At 38.8% G+C, this 19,654-nt stretch overlaps 1 protein-coding gene across 1 annotated transcript in view; it reads left to right on the top strand.

Moving 5' to 3' along the window:
* The window catches only part of ntrk2a (neurotrophic tyrosine kinase, receptor, type 2a), a 67,776-nt gene that overhangs the window by 6,269 nt on the left and 41,853 nt on the right, over positions 1 to 19,654 (top strand). Inside the window, exons 5-13 of the mRNA XM_029510114.1 lie at positions 1,395 to 1,540; positions 8,685 to 8,818; positions 9,858 to 9,990; positions 10,203 to 10,274; positions 10,532 to 10,759; positions 11,240 to 11,266; positions 11,695 to 11,706; positions 12,696 to 12,733; positions 12,998 to 13,097. Coding sequence (XP_029365974.1) covers positions 1,395 to 1,540; positions 8,685 to 8,818; positions 9,858 to 9,990; positions 10,203 to 10,274; positions 10,532 to 10,759; positions 11,240 to 11,266; positions 11,695 to 11,706; positions 12,696 to 12,733; positions 12,998 to 13,097 — 890 coding nt within the window. The remainder of the gene's footprint in view (positions 1 to 1,394; positions 1,541 to 8,684; positions 8,819 to 9,857; positions 9,991 to 10,202; positions 10,275 to 10,531; positions 10,760 to 11,239; positions 11,267 to 11,694; positions 11,707 to 12,695; positions 12,734 to 12,997; positions 13,098 to 19,654) is intronic.

Below are 19,654 nucleotides of genomic sequence, written 5' to 3'. Positions count from 1 at the left end.
CTGCAGCAACAATAGAGCACCAGGGTTCAGTTTGATTGGCTATGACATTTATAAATAAACGGAACCAGCAGTGGAATACCAACAGTAGTCAGAGAAAGCGCTTCATCTCAAAGGAATAGTTCAACAGTTGGAGAAATACTTAGATGAGAGGATTGATGCTAATCTTATGTCTCTATGCTAACTGTAAAGCTCAGGCTAGGACACAGTGATCTTAGCTTACGACAGGAATCAGGCCTAAACAGCTAGCCTGGCTGCATCCACAGCTAATAATAATAGCCTACCAGCAAGAATCTGTTAAAACGTTACTTACTTTTTTTGGAGTATTAACTTTGAGGAAACGCTGAAACGTCTGAGGAGCTTAATGTCACTCCCTCCATTTTGTTGCGGTGATAACCGTATCAGGCATCGGGTGCGCGCCTCACGCACTCGTACTTCAGATGACGGTAACTATGGCGAGCGGCACACCTGCAGCTGCTAATGTAACGTTACCCTTCGTAATTACGTTTGGTTATAAAAACTAAAAAAAAAGATGGCATCAACAAAAGAAGTGCAGACCGCGGAACCAACATCAAGTACGCCGGATCAACTACTTAAGATTTTATCTGGCAGCTGAAAACTCACAACTTACGTTAAGTCACATTAGCGCATATGGACGGTTAGCAAACGTGCTTAGCTTAGCATCAGCTATGTAACGTTAACTTAGTTTGCTACTAGCTTTGTAACTGCATATTTGGAAAGATGAGTGAGTGTTAGTTTGGTTGTCACACTTGTTTGCATTGAGTGGCGTTGACATGACGTTCAAAATGGACGGCTGGCTAACGTTAAGCAGAAAAATACAGTTGTACTGTCGGTTTACAGGCAGTTTACAGGTTTATTGTTGACCACGTAACGTTAATGTTACAGGTTTATCAGGTGACCATTACACTGGTTGATAGATGATAGAACGCTCATTACAACCAGAAGAAACATGAGACTTTTTTTTATAGACTTGAGACTTGACCAAGTCTCACTCCACAAAAACATCTCTACTTGGGGGTTGGACAGGAACATCAATCCCCTCAAAAATTCTACACCTTAGTTTTTGTTTTGATTAAATGAAAGAGATAACATCTTAATTAGTGAGTTTCAGAAGTGCTGGGAGGCAGATTACAGATTTATGATTTGACAGAGTCCAGCAGTTATCATCAGCCCTACAGTTAAGATTGAGCTCCTGGCAGCCATGAGAACAGTATCAATCTACTCATCCAACTCTGGGCAAGAAAACAAATTAATAAAAAAAATGTCAATTACATTAATTCGCATTGATACATTGTTGCAAGTCAGATCCTGATGTTTCTGTATTATGTCTTGGACTTTTGCTAACTATTTAGTATTTCACATGTGCACTTCACTAGGATACTGACAGGAAACCCACTCCACTGCTCCTGCGAGAACATGTGGATCAAGCTGTGGTTAGGAGAGGAAGTTGATACTCAGGATCTGCGCTGCATTGAAGATGGAGGACGCAAGCCGCTGTCCAAGCTGACACTTCCTAACTGTGGTGAGGAGACACACACACACACACACACACACACACAAACAAGTTAAGGAGTTGGAGAAGACATTTATATGCCGCAGCAAAGTGAGAAGCACTGAAGCAACTGGAGGAAAAATTTTAATGGTTTCCTCGAAAGGAAATTTTCCATTCACATGATCAGTATCTCTATGTATATTCACTATTGTATAGGCATTTGATTTCATGTGTATGCATTTAAGTGCAGCACTGTAAAAAATAGTTGCCAGACAAGTGTGATAAGTGTTTAATAATTTCTTAGAGGAGGTGTAAAGATGAGGTGGAGGTGGAGAAACAGTTGATGTTTAAAGTTGTTTGAAGTTGGTTTTCAAACTTATGAGCCTAAGTCTAGGAATACAGTTCATGTGCTGGGAATGGCCACTGCATGAATCAGTAATATATCCCTCTGGTGTTTGTCTTTGTACTTGGAAGCCATATATTTTAAACTGTTGTTCACTTCTGCAGAGCTGTAGCTAGCTTGTATATTTTAATTTCCCCAGACACAATGTAGAAGTGTAAAAAAACACAATGTCTGACACATGAACAAACAAAAAAATGACCAAATGAACACATGCATGCACACCTAGAGCACTGCTTTACGGAGGGCTTGAAATGTAGCATGGTCTCTGCTGGGTGTCACTGAAAAGCCACAGACACTTTAACAGGCTGACTCTATCTCTGTCCTGTGGGGATTTAACTCAAATGATACATAGATTATCTGTGAGATTGAGGAGAGAGAAAAATGTGTCACATACTGAGTGCGCAAGTGTGTTCATGCTGCGTGACAGGTTAAGTTGTTTTATACACTGCTTCCAGTCATCTGAGACATTTGCTTGTACGTGTAGAAAGGTCACATTACAAGACTTTGAGAAAGCCAAGAGATATTTTACTGGGACTTGTGAGATTAAACACATAGATGATATCATTTAGCCTAAAGATGCTGAGTGGATAAAAATTTGCCGCATGTATGACAGCACAATGAAGTGAAGACCATCTGCACCCTGTCCTATAGCACCAATGACCTGCTGTCACACAGCAGATTTCATTTCCCTTTTCTCTGAATCATCGTTTATCACTCTACTAGGAGACAGTTGCTACAGAATTTGAGGATTTGCAGAAAGCAGCACTTATATACTTGTGATAAACAAGAAAAAATGTGTTTTCTTTTGGTATTCCCATTTTCTGGAATTCTATGTTGCCCAGTTTACTGGGCAACACAGTGCGTTAATATGTAAGGACAATTGTCAATGGACAATGTGATCAGACTGTGGTAGCAAGAACAGAGAGAGTTCAGTGGTACAACCAGCGAGAAAACAATGATCCAGTGTCTCAACAAAATTAAACAGAAAGTAAGATATTTGAAACTGCCATGATGTCTTTTTTTATTATTTTGTTCTCTCCTTTATGGTTTCCTTATTATTTCACAACCCCTCAGATATATCCCTATTTATACAACTCTATATGAAGGAGATCCACCTTCAGCAGCTTCAACAGTAACCTGCTGCTTACACTGTAAAAAATACAATGTGAAGTAGTCACAGACATGAAGCCAGCTCTTTTGCTTTAATACTTAATCGATATTTTGTTGCATTGGCACTTTAACTTAAGGAAATTAACTGAATTCTTCTTTAAACATTGTCTGAGGTTACAGTGGCCCAACACCTTTCAAGAACACTTAATGTTGGTTTTTCCTTTCATTCATCACCCAGCTATATCTATTGCATCTATTTTTAATGAAGGTCTCTATTTTGGACTCTCTTGTATTCATAAGCAGGATCATATTACAGCTTGACCTGTCTCTGAAAGTTTCAGTCTGACCTGTTCTTATTCTATGAAACCAAATCTGTCCAACTCCAGTCTTCAATTGTTATAACATTCTGGATTTCTATAAGTGCAAATTTGATTGAAATGGACATTCAGTGGAAAAATAATTGAGTGCCTTAGCTTGACCCAAGCAAACAAATTAAACCTTGATTGTTTGGGGATATGTCAAGTCAAATCTGGTTGGGTACCTCTTAAAATAAAAATTAAGATAAATTACCCACCTTAAATAAGATTAAAATGTATAAAACACTTAATAACAGCAGTCTGAAAAGCTTCATAGGCCGATGTTAAAATCCAAGTAGTTTTATCCTCCAATAAACAGCAACATGAATCTGAAAGTATTTTTGACATCCATTGTAGACTTGCAAATAATGCGGTCAAAAATAGCTCAGCGCAGTCTGACAGCACAGGATACAAACAATAAGTTAGTTTTCAGGAAACTAACAATGTCATTGATAACTCATATTGATCCGTCCCCTTTGCCTCCCTTCCATTAGTAGAGGTTATTTTTGGCATTAGTACAGTTACAGCTGGGCCCTTGGAGAGGTGGGCAGGGGACCCCCTGGCAGAGTGACACATGAGGAGGAGGACATGGAGGGGCGGGGATGCCAAATAATGCCCCGGGGCTAACATTGATACACCAAAAGAACTCTCGGTCTGGCCAAACTGCTGGCCTTTTGCTCTTTGTCGTTTCTTCCCCATTATGTTTGCCGCTCCCTCTCTCACACTCGTTTTCCGTTTGTCTGGTTGCTTCATGTATGACTGCTACTCCTTCTGTATGCCCAAATATATCTGAATGACATATGAGGAAGACACAATGGGGAGGAAGTACCCAATGATGCCCTCAGGCTGACACTGATCTCTCAAGCCGCTTGCATATGTCTCACTCTCCCTCTCTTTGTGGACTGTTTACTGCTGGAGCTCCACCCGAAAACGCTGGCAAGCAGGGACTGTTGCCGCTGCTGACAAGAGAAAACTTTACTGAAAAGTGCTGCTCTCGTGTTACTGCAGTTCCAAGCCTGTACAGTGTGGAAGTAAATAAACTGTGACTCTGAGAAAAAATGTTGGGCTTCAAAGAGCTGGAGGTGGTAAAGCTTAATTCCTTTCAGCTGATTATTTACAGCAAAAAACCTGATAAAAACCCTTCACCAAATCTTCCTTAACCTGCATCATTCTGCAGGTCATAAAGATCACTAGTTGCCAGCTTTGCATATGTGCAAATACTCCAAAATGCAAAAATCATAACAATTTAAAACAGCTGTCCAGTGCAAAAGTGCTTATTCATTAACTTTAGGAGAAACATTAGATGGATCACCAAATCAGCACCAGAGGACTCTGGCTTCATCTCTGCCAGTTTGTCTGTCAGTCAGCTCAAATGTTTGGCTCAAATAACCATGTATCAGGCTCCTTTGCCCAATTTAATCTAAATTTTCTGAGTTTTCATTGTTATTCATCTTTTCTGCCTTTGCTGTTCTGTCTCTAGCCAAGACAATTTTGGGAGCAGAAGCCCAAGCAAAACATATCTCTCATGATAAAGGTACAATTCATGCAAAGACAAAAATTCACACCATGCCTGTTAGAGTCAATTTAGAGTCACCAATTCACCTAAACGTTCATGTCTTTGATGGTGGGCAAAAACTGGAGTACTCTGAGGAAACCCATGCAGGCACGGGGAGAACATACAAACTCCACACAGAAAGGCCCCAGGACCTTTTTACTGTGGGGCAACAGCGCTAACGACCATCCACCGTGCCACAATTTATAGTTGTGTTTGTTATTTTTCTGCATAAAAAAACAAAAGTAAAAAAAAACAAAAAACCCACCTGGTCACTGGTGAGCAGTTTAAAACTCACACATTAAATCTCATAAAACATATCAGTGTTTAAACTTTTCCACCCAATTCAACTGTTTACTTAATTTCACAATAAAACATCAGAACGAAATGGTAATTTATTTACAAAAATGGCAATAGGGACCTGTTGACTACTTATCTTGGTCAAGGTGATGAAATTAGATTCTCTGTCTCATCTCTTCTTTGCCTAGAGATACCCTAAACTATTGCAGTGTGCATGTACAGATGTGCAAAGTAATGTTGTCAGGGCTGAAGTGCCTTTCTGCAGGTTTGCAGTTAGAATACTAAACCAAATTATCAAGTTCATACGTGGTTGAACTTATCAGACACCAAAGAAGCCAGCTCAATACAAGAAATCAACTTCAAACAAACAGCAGCGTCCGAGTTGGACAAGGTATCAGTCTGATACACAAAATTGTGAGTAAATTGAGAGCAGTCTTTGTTTTCATTTTAAGCATGAGCTGTGAGCAGCTATCCTGCAGCACATGTTCTGCTAATTCACAGCCCATTTATAGAACAGGCTGATAGTGAATGAAGCTAATCTGGCTTCATGGGGTCAAAGAATGTCAAGGACTGTCATACAAGCAGTGATAATTGGATGTATTCTTCCCACATTTATTCCTCTATAGGTTTGATGAGGTCAGCCCATTTTCTTGCACTGAACAAATCACTGTTAACTTTTTCATAAAATGTATAAAAAATGCAAATACGCTGCTGATGGTATGGGCCAAAATGTTTTAACAGTAAATTATATAGACAGTTTAAACAATGAAAAGACAAACAACCCATTGAATATATAATAAAATAAACCCCTGTGATTTAATAGTAATGAGAGGAATCCAGGTTAGGGACAAAACTTACATTCAGTCTGAAATAAAAGTCTATCTCACATAATTCTGGTGATGGCACTGTACTTCAAATTCTGGCGCTCTGAGGTTTATGCAAAACAAAGACACATCAAGTCATGATGTGGAGCTCATGAATAATCCTAATCCTAACCAATGGTTCAGTGGCCATGTCCTTACCTCTCTGGCTGAATGACTGAATAAGAAGTGAGTACTTTTTGGTCCCATGAGTTGCTCCCCAGTTAAACAAACTCAGGCTTACACTGGTGTCACATGGAACCTGAAATTACTGAAATTGTTTTGTCAAATCTATAGGCACCCACAGTCAAAACCCAGGGGACCCTAGCCTTAGTCACTGTTAAAGTGGTTGCATTACACTACAACACAACAAAGAAGACTTTTAGAAAGATGCAAAAGAGCCACAAAAGTTTCAAAACAACTGCAACAAGGCAAAAAATTACACCAAATTGATATGACTGCGAAGAAATTGATGATACAGACTGATGCACCTGAAATTTGGAGAAATTTGGTCACTGATACTGGATATTTTTATTTTCTTTTATCTTTTTATCAAAAAGCTAAATTCTTAATTCATTCATCCTCTACCACGGAGGGAGCTGGAGCCAATCCCAGCTCACACTGGGAAAAGGCAGTCCAGTCCATCACACAGGCTGACACAACACACAGAGACATACAGAGACAAACAACCACTCACACTCACACCTACGGACAATTTAGAGTTACCAATTGACCTGCAACCTCCACACAGAAAGGCCCCAGGCCTGGGAATTGAACCCATAACCTTCTTGTTGTGAGGCATTAATGTGTTGCCTTGCTAAGTTCTTACTATGATATGATATTCTCTAACGTGCTTACACAGTCTTGCACTTGGCCTTTCTATGGGATTGGTGCAGAGCACTACCTGCCAGTTTCACTGGCACTGACTTTGTATTGTATTTATATTTTTCATCAGATAGTTTGGCGCTAACCTCCCTGGTTGCAGTATTTGTATTTGAAATGAGAACAGCCATATAACTGGAACTGACACACACATTTAGAGCTTTTGTGATGCTAGTTGCATGTAGGTTAGTCTGAACGACAAACACACCACTCACAGTGTGCACATGAAGAAAGTGATTTAGCGTGTTAAACAAGAGACGCTCTGGGTTGCCTTTCATAATTCTCTGTAAACCTGGCATAATTATGGTACTCAAGGTTAAAAAAATCTCTTCAAACTAATATGATGATGGTTTGCTCATATTTATGAGCACACCAAAGTGCTGCATGGTGTACATCAACTATGGATGATGGGAGGTATGCAGAAAACCTGCTTTGTCTGTTAGGTCATTGATCTCTCATTAAAGTGTATGTATTATTGAAATTTAAGTTATTCATATGTCGAAAAATATGATCAACAAACATACAAATTAATAAATAAACAAAACACTGGCTGGTCTTCCATATTAATACCTCCTCAGTTTCACTACTTGATAGTGAGCCCCTAAATCCCAGCAGCCAAACCATCACCATCCTTGAGCATCATGGATGGTTTCACAACCAAAATTGAGCTTGCGAATCACTTAACATGAAAATAATTTTCCACACGCTGACAGGCTATGAAAACTACACTCACATTAGAAATAGAGGGTTTCCAGGGGTTTTATTTTGCTTTCTTGTTTGTTTTGTGTATGTGTGTGCGCGTGCGACCTGCTGATGGCTGTCGTGACTGAAGAAAGCTGAATTATTCAATCAGTTAAGAAAGGTGGTGGTGATATGGCAGCTGGCCTGGCACCAATGAAATGATTGGTTTTTAGTGCGTCTCACTGTGATTGAGAGGGTTACCGTCGTGATAAGTGGGTTGCCCTGGTGATAAGCATTCTGTCGACGGAAAAGAGAGGTTGAGCAAGAAGAGGAGTAGGGAACAGGAGAGGATTTGATAAAAAATCCGTCCAGCACACGTTTCTTCTTTTCTCAATTGGTCTCATCTTCTTCTTTGTTCCCATCTTGTCTTCTTTTTATGCTTTTCTCTTCTTTTTCTTCTTATGATGGCTATTCTCTCTTTTCTTCTATCTTCACCAGCCATGTTATTGGACAGGGGACAGGGGTGGCAAGACTGATTGAATCTGATTGGTCATGCTCAGGTCACCTCCTGGTCACCACTGTACACACACACACACACAGTGTCACCAGTGTCTTTGCTTTGACAGAGGCTTCAGACTGTGTCCAATCAATTTAGTAGTTGGGCTGCAGAAGACATGCACTAGTAATCAGTGTAACCATCACTGTGTTTGAACTCTGTCTCTTTGTCTGACGGTTTGATTGGGGTGAGTGTGCTTAAATGAAAATGAGAGAGAGAGAGAGAAGGAGGGAGATTGAATTTGAGCCCTGTCTTTGTGTGCGATTCTTTTCACCCTGTGGTAGTGGGTGTGTGTTTGCCTGCTCTTCCACTCTTATTGTCGGGTTGTTACGTGCCCTGTGTTTAAACTGAAAGGACAAGAGTTGGTCATGAATCCTAAGTTTTCTTCCTTCCTTTTTTCTCCCCGCTCTCTCCTCTCTCCATCCCTCTCTCCTCATTCACACCTCTTCCTCCCCACTCCCTGGCTGTATGTAGAGGTTCCCATTGCAACATTGAGCCCGGCCAGAGCAACAGTAATGGAGGGAGAGAACCTGGAGTTGACCTGTACAACCTCTGGTGTGCCCTCACCTGAGCTGATCTGGAAAATGGCCCTGGTCAGCAATTACGTGGTAAGGTCACACAGACACACAGACACATTAAGTTGAAAGCTAGTAGCCATTACTCATTAAATCTGTCACATGACGTACAGAAAAATTATTTGGATTTTGAATTAATTAAAAAACATAATTTATAATTGGCACTCTAAAACTAACACCATCTCATGCAATTCTATCACTATCCCTCCTTTGGGCCTACTGTTTAGTTTTGTGTACACAGTTTTAAAGAGCTGTTGGAGCTGCTAAAAAATCATTCTACCTTCTCTCACTGATATCAATGGGTGGGACAAAATAGTACAAATACATTATGGTGTAAATTAAGCAATAGCTCATGATGGACCATAGAATAGGCTTATTATATCACAGATAAGGAGTGTTGTTCGGCCCTGTTATGTGGTATAATTAGCCTACTTCATAGACTGAAGTGAGCTATTGCTTTTGCAGTTCAACAACTCTATTTTAAAACAAGCCAAATAAAAAGGCTACTTAAAACTGTTGTCCAAGTAGAATTTATTACTGGGCAGCTAATTGGTTTTAGAAATGTTCAGCTAATGCTAACTCGTAAGTAATATAAAGATGTTACCTTGGGCACCAAGGCTCAATTGGTTAATTGAGATTATATGATTGGTGTTAAATCAGTTTTGCAAGCTGGTCAGAGCTTCGTAATTGAGCTCAGCTATAGCTTGGTAATCAGCACACATGTTAACTCTCTGCACAGGCACAAAATGTTGCTTCTACTTTGGTTCTCAAAATACTGAATTCCCCCAACAAACTTTTGAGGTTACACAGAACTATAGCTTTTCTATCAGCTATTTATTAGTAGTGTTAACAGTGCTGGCTGTGTTTTGCTTTTTTGCCTGCTGTATGAAGTGCCGTGAATGTGCTTCTTATGCCAGTTTCATGCAACATCACTGTTACAAAATTATTTCAAAGTTATTTCACACTGAAAAAATAATGTGAGTTGTGAGATAAGAAATCAGTTCTCTTCTGTTTGTGCAGAGGAAACACAACATTTATTCATGCTGATATATGGGAATGCTTACACACTCAGATTGAGACATCTGGCCAGATCTCCATGCTGCGATTGTCCAACCTGTCATCGCTGGACCATAACAGCAAAATCAGCTGCACAGCTGAGAACATTGTAGGAGGGAAGGAATCGTCGCTGCTGCTGGACATACTTTGTAGGTTTACCTTCTTGCAGACAATCCTGATTCAGTGTAGGTGTTGAAGCAGCTGTCTGAGTAGAGTATACTTTGAACCAATTGAACTGAAAGCTGCAGATGATTGCTCTTCATGTTAAAACACTTCACTAATTCTTGACCTCTGAATAATCTTATTTTTCTTTTTGTCTTTCCTCTGTCTTAAACTGTAATATTGTCTTCACTACCTTCAGTCCCCCCAAAAATCACCAAGCTGAGTGAAGCAATTCCAGACCATCACTGGTGCATCCCCTTCAGTGTGTCAGGTATAACAAGCCTACCTTGTTTGATATTTACCTGTTCATTTTCAGTTTGGAGAGGCCACAGAAATTATTTCTCCGAAATCATAAAAAAACTATTTGGGTTGTGGTGTATATTAATGGCTTACTGTACTAAGTCATTAATATACTAACCCTAACAACAAAAACAAATGATATAGACTGCTAATTAAAGGCTGCTGTATAAAACAAATGAATATCTCATTCAGTCTTTTGTATCATATCAACATATATAACCTTTCCAGGAAACCCAGAACCTGAGCTACAGTGGTTTCTGGATGATGAGGTGGTGACAGAGGGGCTCTACATCATGACCATGATCCATGACATCACAGAGAGGGAGTATCACGGTTGCCTGCAGCTGGACAGCCCCACACACTTCAACAATGGGAGATACAGGCTGGTGGCTAAAAACGAATTTGGGATGGACCAAAGGGAGGTGGAGGCTCACTTCATGCACAAACCCATAGAGGGTGAGGAGTAACACTGCACCATGGTGTATTTTCTGTTTTAACACCACTCTGGTATTGCAGCCATATGTTCAAATATACATTTTCAAGTGTCATTAGTACAGACATATATATACACTGATTGTGATGATAGTGAACTTGTTAAAGTCACTTATGAGAATTTATGGTTGATTATTTATAAATAAAGAGTTCAAGTGATCTAAGAAATAGAGTACATGAGTTTGATGCATTTGATATGAAGAAAAATGGGTGTATGCGATAATACTGTCTGCCTATTGGACTTTATAAAAAAGGCAACATATTTATTCCACAGCATTTGTTAGGTCAGTGGCCAACATGAAAAGCTTTGCAGCCTGAGAGAAAAAGAGTGGTCTAATATTTTTATTTAGCTATATAAATTCAATCTATTGTGCAGATACTGCCTGTGTAATATCTTACCAAAGTGAGCATTTAATCAATTGTAATCTCTTTGTTGTTATGCAGGAACAGAACAGGATCCTTACTATTATGGTGAGTAAAATTAAAGTTCATTAGAAGTATTTTTTATCCATTGTGAAATATCTAAATCCTGCACATTTTCTTTAAATTCATAATGAAGTGTATCTGTTTATAATCAATGTTTTTATGTTTAACATAATTAATTTTGGTAATTAACACAAATTATAATTCAAAATCTTTCTCTCTTTTCTTTCAAGTTAACGAGGCAGATGCATTACATACCTATACGTCCTTGTCATGTCTTTGTCCACACTGTCAAGTTGTGCATGTTGGATATATGTTATTTGTGTATTGTGTTTGAGTAAACCATATATTCTAGAAACTTGAAAAGAAGAAAGAGAGTAGGCATGTGAGTAAACATTATTTGTGGGGTGATGTATGTTGTGTCTGAGAGCTAATTTGTCTCTGTTGTCTCTCTTCAACACTTTCTCCCCCTGCAGAGCTAAACACAGGTACTTTCTTGCCTTTGACTCACTCACTCACTCATACAAGCCTCACATTTTGTAATTGACCATTCACCAACTCCGCCCACCTCAGTAACTGTTGCAATGCCCAAAACCCCTTATGCAATTGACACTGTTGGAGATTGACTAGCAAAAAATGTAAATGCTTGAAAAATAATAAGCTCCCTCGTTTTAGTCAGTGGTAGACATCTGATTTCTAGTAGCCATCGACTTGTTTGGCTCAGGTGATTTGATTTAATGTAGCTAGCTCTTTCAAGTTATCTAAAGAAGTTATGAGATGCTTCCTCCTGAACAACTTAATGTTTCAAAAAAAGACAGTCCTACAGGCTAAATATATAATGCGCTAAAATACTGAGGCAAAAAGTCATTGTTGTTACTGACTTATAACATTTTAAATACAAGAAGTTGTTTTGAAAGAGCGTGTTTAAATTTTAACATTATAAGAGGGCTGTTTGTTGAATCTAAGGTTGTCACAGATAATGAAGAGGAAGTTTTAACAGCATCAACATTTTCAAATCTAATAAAGCTGGACAAAATATTAAACATTAGCTTAAATTCAGAAGTCAGTTAGTTCAGATGTTAGACCCATGTTGTGTCAAACCATGTTTGTGTCTCTCCGTCAACACGTTCTCCCTTTCGCTTAAGCTGAACCAAACCTCGCCCTAAAAAAACTGTTTTCTGCACCTGAGCTAACCATAACTAAACCTGAGCCCTAACTAAGGGGGTGTGAACACAGCCCCCTTCACGTGAGGACAGCTTTATCAGCCTGTCATGCCTAGTTAGCTTTGCTAAGATATGATTGATGAAAAAAACAAGCAAAAACAAAGCACCTTGAGCCACATTTCCTCGTTTAGAATACCATATTTGCTCAGGAATTATTCTTAACATATGTTATAATTTCATGGAGTACATCGCTGGCTCTTACTCAGTTACACATTACTTCTTGAGTAGTTGTTCTTCCCTTTCTTTCTGTGCAGGCCCCCCCCCTGTCGACCCACCTGAGGATAGATCTGCAGTAAGTCAAGTCTCACTGTTTGGTTCTGTTCCTGCAGCTCTGTTTAAACTGGATTGGATTTGTTTTTCAATGATTAATTGAATGAAGCCATCATAATGACGATACATGAGTAAATCTGCCTTTTCTTGGTCAGTAATATGAATATAATCTATGGCCTCCAGGTAGTTGTGTTTCCTGGTGTATATGTAATTTGGCTGTTGGTGTGTGTTAGCTCATCTCTGGTTTATACCTCTAGGTTTATGCCTCCACTTTGTCATTGTGCAGGTGTACGTGGTGGTGGGCATTGCCGCTGTCGCCTTCACTGGTTTCCTTCTAATGTTGATCATTCTCAAATTTGGAGGAAACTCCAAGTTTGGCATCAAAGGTAAGACATCTGATTTTTCTCTGATCTCAGTGACCTTCACCCAGTGGGGGAGGATGGACGCTTTAGTTGCTCTTAAGGATGTTTGGATGTCCAAACCAAAGATTTGAGCAATTAAGTGTAAAATGAATGGTTTCATGGATACACACATAAAAAACACCAAAATCAGGAATGGGAGCCTGTTAACACTTTCATTCCAAGGAATAATTTCTCTCTCTGGATTGTTGGTTTGTTGATACCATTTAGAAGTAAAAATCAGATCTTTAGTGATTTGTAGGCCACCACAGATCCATGAATCCATTCAGTTCAGCTGCTGTTTGATGGAGTTTGGCTGGGTCTCAATGCTGCTGGTGAATAACATGCATGTTGACTAAACTCCTGTTGTCCTCGTCTTAGTGATGTAAAACTAGCAAAGTCATTGTTAAAGGTCTCCCTCACGCACGATTCCTAATTTTTGGAAACACAGTCTTTGAACTGTAGTGACTACAACTTCAACTAATTTTTATTCTATTGTAGAACTTATACTGTTCTCTCTTTTACTCATCTTGGCTAATTTCTTCTCATTCTTAGCGAACTAACAATAACAGCTGAACAAAGCTTCGGTTAGTCCTTTGTATCTGTGAAAAGCAGTCTGAAAATTAAAAAGGCTTAGGACTTTGTTTTTATGAATAAGTGTAAATTTCCATTCTATATCCAAATTACCAAATAAAAAATGAATGCAAATGTGCAGAAAACCTAAATAAACATATGTTCTCGCATATGTGTGTGTGTGTGTGTGTGTGTGTGTGTGTGTGTGTGTGTGTGTGTGTTTGCGTGTTTGCGTGTTGATGTAAGTGACTCTTGGTTGTACTGTTGAGGTGCAGTATTTTGGCAGTGATGGATTTATGGCTCCCTAGAGAAGAGAGGTGGATAGCAGATGGAGCAGTTAGTTTATACGTTGTGTGTGTGTGTGTGCGTGTGTGTGTGTGGTCTCTTCATTCTCCAGGGTTCTCCACTGAATTAGGTTGTTTTGAAGCAACTAATTTTTTGCAATTCCTCTTGGCAGTCCCTATATATCTCTATTCTTTTCTTTGTATTTTCTTGTCTAATCATTTTTGCACATTTACACACTTCCATTTGTGTGTCAGGTCCCATTATAGTTTTGTCCTTCCCATTGCTCCCCTTCAGTCTTTATCCTTTTCTCTTTCCACTGATAACTTCCACTCCTCATCCAGTCTTGCCCTCACACTCCACGCAGATCCAGATGTATGTACCCTGCAGCATGTTGACATCGGGGTCAGTGTGTGGAGAGAGGCTCTGAGAGATAGCGGTGTTAGTATGAGGAGCAGAGTCGAGAGCTGCTGTGAGTAATCCAAAGCAGCACCAGTAGTGTCCACATAATCGCCGTTTGTTTGAAACCTCTTGCATATGTCCTTGTACCAGACTGATGACCAAAGTTCATCCCAACAACAGAAATATAACTGCAGATGGCAGCACACTATCAGTGCTAATCTAACAAAAGCAGCACTTTGCTGTGACAACATGGCTTTTCTAAATCATAAACATGTCTACAGATGCGTACACCCTTGCATGAGCACAAATCAGTGTTGGCGATAATGAACTTGTGATGAGAAAGTGTACATATTGGGCAGGTGTGCATGGGTGTAGCCTGACTCAGTGACTTTGAATGATGCTGGTTCTTCTCTATCTGACAATTGAGTAAAAAGACTGTCTCATATGAAATATTTATATTGGCTGCATTATTATGTGCCTCTCTTGTCAATAACACATGGGCAGCACTTGGTACAAGTTTCCTCTGTTGACTGCTACTTGACACATAGGATGGATATTTTATAGACCGCCCATAGTTTGTAAATATCATATGTGCTGTTGTGTTGCGGTGTTGGTGGAGAATAGCAACTACATTGGATTAAATGTAAGATTAACCATATAGATAGTAATAGAGTGTGAATTCAGATTTAACACAGCTGAAAAACTGGACGATCATGCTCGTCCTATCTCTTGATATGTTAAACTTGAATAGAAAATATGAGCCATGATTGTCGCCACACGATGATGATGTTTGGTCACGATCAACTCCTGAGGCACATCATTTTTAGGGTTCATTATTTCACTGTGGCCTGAGTGAGTACAGAAAACCACACTAAGGCAGTTAGTCTGGCATTTGAACAAAATCTGGAATATGAAGTTCCATGTTGCTACACATTGGCTCATGTAAAAACTTTTGGTGTTCAAGTACAAACAGCTGTCATTTAAAGTGTAACAGAAATGAATGGGTATTGGAGGATTATTAATGGTGATGAGATACCGGGACAAGATTAAGATTTATAAATTCAATAAGTGTCATTGAAATGAAGATTAATTTGTAAGGGGGAGGGAGAAATTACATTTACATCAGAATAACTCTGAATATGTTGGCTGCTGAAATGAGAAGAGAAAAACCCACAGACTGAAAGTTAGAGAACACAGTAATAATAAGAGCAGGTTAGCTTAAATAGATTATACAATAATATGTTGTATAATAAATTATACAAAACAACTTTCCCAAAGTTGTGGCACACTTGCCAAAATGAAAAACAAATCTGACTGTACAGTGCAGAGAGGTGAGGCTTGAGCAGCATATGTTTTTGCCCTGAACATGAACTGAAACCTGAGGTCTGATGCAGGAATGAGATGGAAATGTCAAGACAAAAAAAATGGAACAGTAAATGTGGAATTGAGAAAGTGAGCGACAGAAAGGGAGAATGCTAAAACTGACATTTGACAAGAAGTAAGAGTGAGAAAAACACAGAGCCAGCAAGGAAGTGAGAGAGAATGGGAAAGACATAAAAGCTATACAGAACAGCTAGAGCAGGTGGGTGAAAAGGAAGATAGCACAAGACAAAGAAAAATAAAGTAAGAGAAGGAAAGAGATGGAGAGAGAAAGACCTCGCTCGTCCTCTTATTAATGATTCATCATTAGAGCAGGTTTCAGTTTTCTCTTGTTTGGTGGAGATGCCTTCACCCCCTCTCTCTCGCTCTCTCACATGCACACACAGCTCCTCACTGTCGATCAATCGATATAACACCCTCAAGGTCAACAGAGCTCCACTCCGTGGCTGAGGCGCTACCGAGCATGCTCAGCATACTCGCCACCTCCTCCTCATCCTCCTCTTCTCCTTCTACTTCTTCTTCTTCTCCCTCTCTCTGCAGAAAAAGCAGCTTTTGCCTCCAGCTCTTGGGCTTTTTGATGAGCACTTCTCACCCACAGAACATTTGCCAGGGATGTAAATACTGAATGAGTTGAATCAAAAAACGAATAGGCTGAATATTGAAGAAATTAGTTTACAATGTTTGCATATTTGCTATCAACCAAAAGATGAGCTGATATTAGAATAAATTTTAATAGATTTGTTTGTTGGAAAAACCGAGTTACAGGTTTAACATAAATTTTTACCTGAAGATGGGCCTAAATGAATGTTCATGGGATGTAAGCTTTTACCATTTGCCCTCGATGGAAAATGAATGACAGCATGAAAAGGAAAAAATAAATAAATAAATAAATAAATAATGTACTGTACACCAAAAAATTGTCTGGTAAAAGTAAAAAAAAATTTTACAGCAATCCTTCCAAGAGCTGATATTTCAATTTGGATCCGAGCAGCAGAGTGATAGATGGGACGACACTGTTATGCTGAGAGACATGACACCAGCATGTCTTCTTCGAGCCCACAGCGTGTATTTCAATAGGCCTGTGTGTTTTTGTGTGTCTTTGTATGACAGCCTTAACAATAGTAAACAATGATAAATAACAATGTCACAATAAAGGTAAGTTGAATGTTACAACACAAAATATATACACCCTTTCTAACAAGTAGATTCCTATTCAAAGGGTAACTAACAAAATTGTAATCACATTTTAGCTGCCCCAGTTGATTTGCTTACTAACTCACAACTTCATGTTTTTTGTAAGATATAGTGACCTTAACATTTGACCACTACAGTCTAATCAGTTCATTTCTGAGTCCAAGTGGAAATTTGAGCAAAATGTGAAGGGATTTCCTTGAAGAGTTCCAGATATATTGCATTCAGAAGGCCGAAACCATTCATTTTTTAACATTTACCTTCAACCACCAAAACCAGTTGTTTGTGCCAAATCGACCCTGTATGTCCCTCTGCTGTGCCTCTGGCTCCGTACATTTGGCTTCGTTCCCATGTCACTCCCAGGGTTACATCCATAGATAAGAAGGCTTTCATTCTGCTTTTGTTATTTTACTTATTATTGACTTCTTAAACCACTTTGTGTTCTGGATTTTTTTGAAGTTTTTCAAGGAATAGTTTTATTTGTTTGCATATTTTAACGTTGGGATCTTCGGGAAGAAAAGTTGATGTGCACATCAACTGTTTGGAAGCTGCTCTTTTCCAAAGTGAAATCTTGCCTGAAGACCTTGTCTCTGCACTTTCTTGACCTCAGTTTTTCTTTTAGAACATACAGCACTTAATACGTGATAAATTTTTATTGCTTCTCACACTAAGTGTGAGCTTTTTGTACTTCACATAATGGAAATCCAGGTTTTTATACTGCAAAGATTCACATTTGCATTTGGTGCTGTTCAAGAGTGAGAATTGAGAAGATGAAAGGTAATAATTATCCAGACTGAATTCTCATGACAAATAGTCTAGTGACAATTGTTGATGATTTGCACCACATTTGTACCTGTTGAGAAAAACATACCAAATGCTCTATTTAAGCCTTTCAAGACAGAAAAGATGACAGCTGTTCTTCAGAAAATGTTTGTAAATAAAATGACTCCATGAAATGGAACCTAGTGTAAATAGGTTGATAACAGGGTTTGTAAAATCTCCATGATTCCAGTTTCTATTATTTTTAAGAGAATGTGAAAGCACCCATGTGCTGAATCAAACAAGAAAAAGCCTTGTTGGTCTATTTTGAAAAGGGGAAGTGTTTATAGTCAAAGGACTGGCAGTGACCATCACTTGGTGTCTTTCTCTCTCTTCTCATCTTTGTCAGGGAGTCCATTGTACAGCAACAGATCATTTCCTGTTTTGTATTGGTCGGCCTGACCTTTGCGAACAGTCAGAGTAGTGAAAAATTAGATAGCTGAAATGGGGAGTGCATTGTGGGAACAAGACATTATGTATATGTACAATTTGTGCAGGGCAAAGATGAAATTATTACAGAAGAGAAGAGGATTTAGAATTTGTCCCTATTTTGAAACACAAGAGTATTTAAATTTGATTACTCTCCACTTAAGAAAGAAAATAGTTTAAAATGGTCGGTTCTCACTATACCCATGTTCATATCAGAAAACATAAATTGGCTTTAAATGGATACGAGGAAAAGTGGGGGGACATGCAACTTAGTCAGGACATTCACTATCTACATATTTAGGACATTGCATGCATTGCATGTCTGGGATGTGAGGTTTTCTGGCGGCAGCAGTAATTTTTCAGTGAATTAGTGACGTGAGAAACTAGAAAGAATAGTTTGACCATAATTTAATCACCATCTACATACACTAATATTTCATTGTATTTCAATAGTGTGTTAAAAAGGAAAAAAACAACAACACACATTTGTCTGGTCTTTGCTCACGTGTAGCCTGATGTTCTCCTGGGGACACAGTTAATTTCACTGCTGCTTGTTTCCATGAAACATCAATGAACTGAATGATCTGCCATACCTAGAAAATGACTCCATATGTGTGACCAGGAAAAAAAAAACAAACAAACATATAACAAAGTTCATTTTTGTCAGAAACATGTTATGCCAATGTTTATGTACAGGTTTATGATTTTAAATTAACAACATATCCAACAAGAGCAATGACAATGTGTGTCTATAGACAACAAAGTGTAAAGTTTTGAATTCAAGACATAATCTGCGAGTCCCTTTTTCTTCCCTTTTCCCATTTTTTTGCATTATGATAATAGATGGATTACCTCTTACTCATTTACTTTTCAGTTCGAAAATGGGTACAAAAACATGGTTTTCATGGGGCACAGGGAGGAAGAAGAAAGCCTTTAACAATCACCAGGTGTTATCACTGTTTGTAAATATGTATTTTTGTTGCCGGGGGGTCGGGCTAGCTATTGAGGTCAGCTGATTGCTGTCTGCTGAGTAGTGTAGAAGGAAAAGGATTTAATGAGCTTATGCTTCTTCCTGTTCCTTTTTGGACATGTAGTGAATGAAAAGTAGTTTCAACAATTTCAATTTGCTTTGGCCTTTCATTGTTTTATGCACACGTGTTCACACCATCATTCATGTTGCAGCTGGTAAAAGTGGGACTAATATCTACTATATGTACTGCTTGGTAGCCGAACATCATCAAATAATCCACCTTTTAATCATGGTTTATGATTATAACATGAAAATTAATGACTTATTGTTTTGTAATAGAGCTGGTCAAGTGAAGTGTAAGCACCTTAAAAATCTTGACTTAAATACATCCCACCCCTGTAAATGTGATGACATGGGCGCCTGAGTGCAGTCTGTAAAATGTATTACTACCCACTTTTTTGTCAAATAAGCTTTGCTAGTTTTGCCTTCAAAGGCAAGA

This window comes from Echeneis naucrates, chromosome 9 (genome assembly GCF_900963305.1).
Source record: "Echeneis naucrates chromosome 9, fEcheNa1.1, whole genome shotgun sequence".
In the NCBI taxonomy this organism is placed as follows: Eukaryota; Metazoa; Chordata; class Actinopteri; order Carangiformes; family Echeneidae; genus Echeneis; species Echeneis naucrates.
Note: the sequence above shows the minus strand (reverse complement) of the source record. Positions and strands in the feature narration are given on the sequence as shown.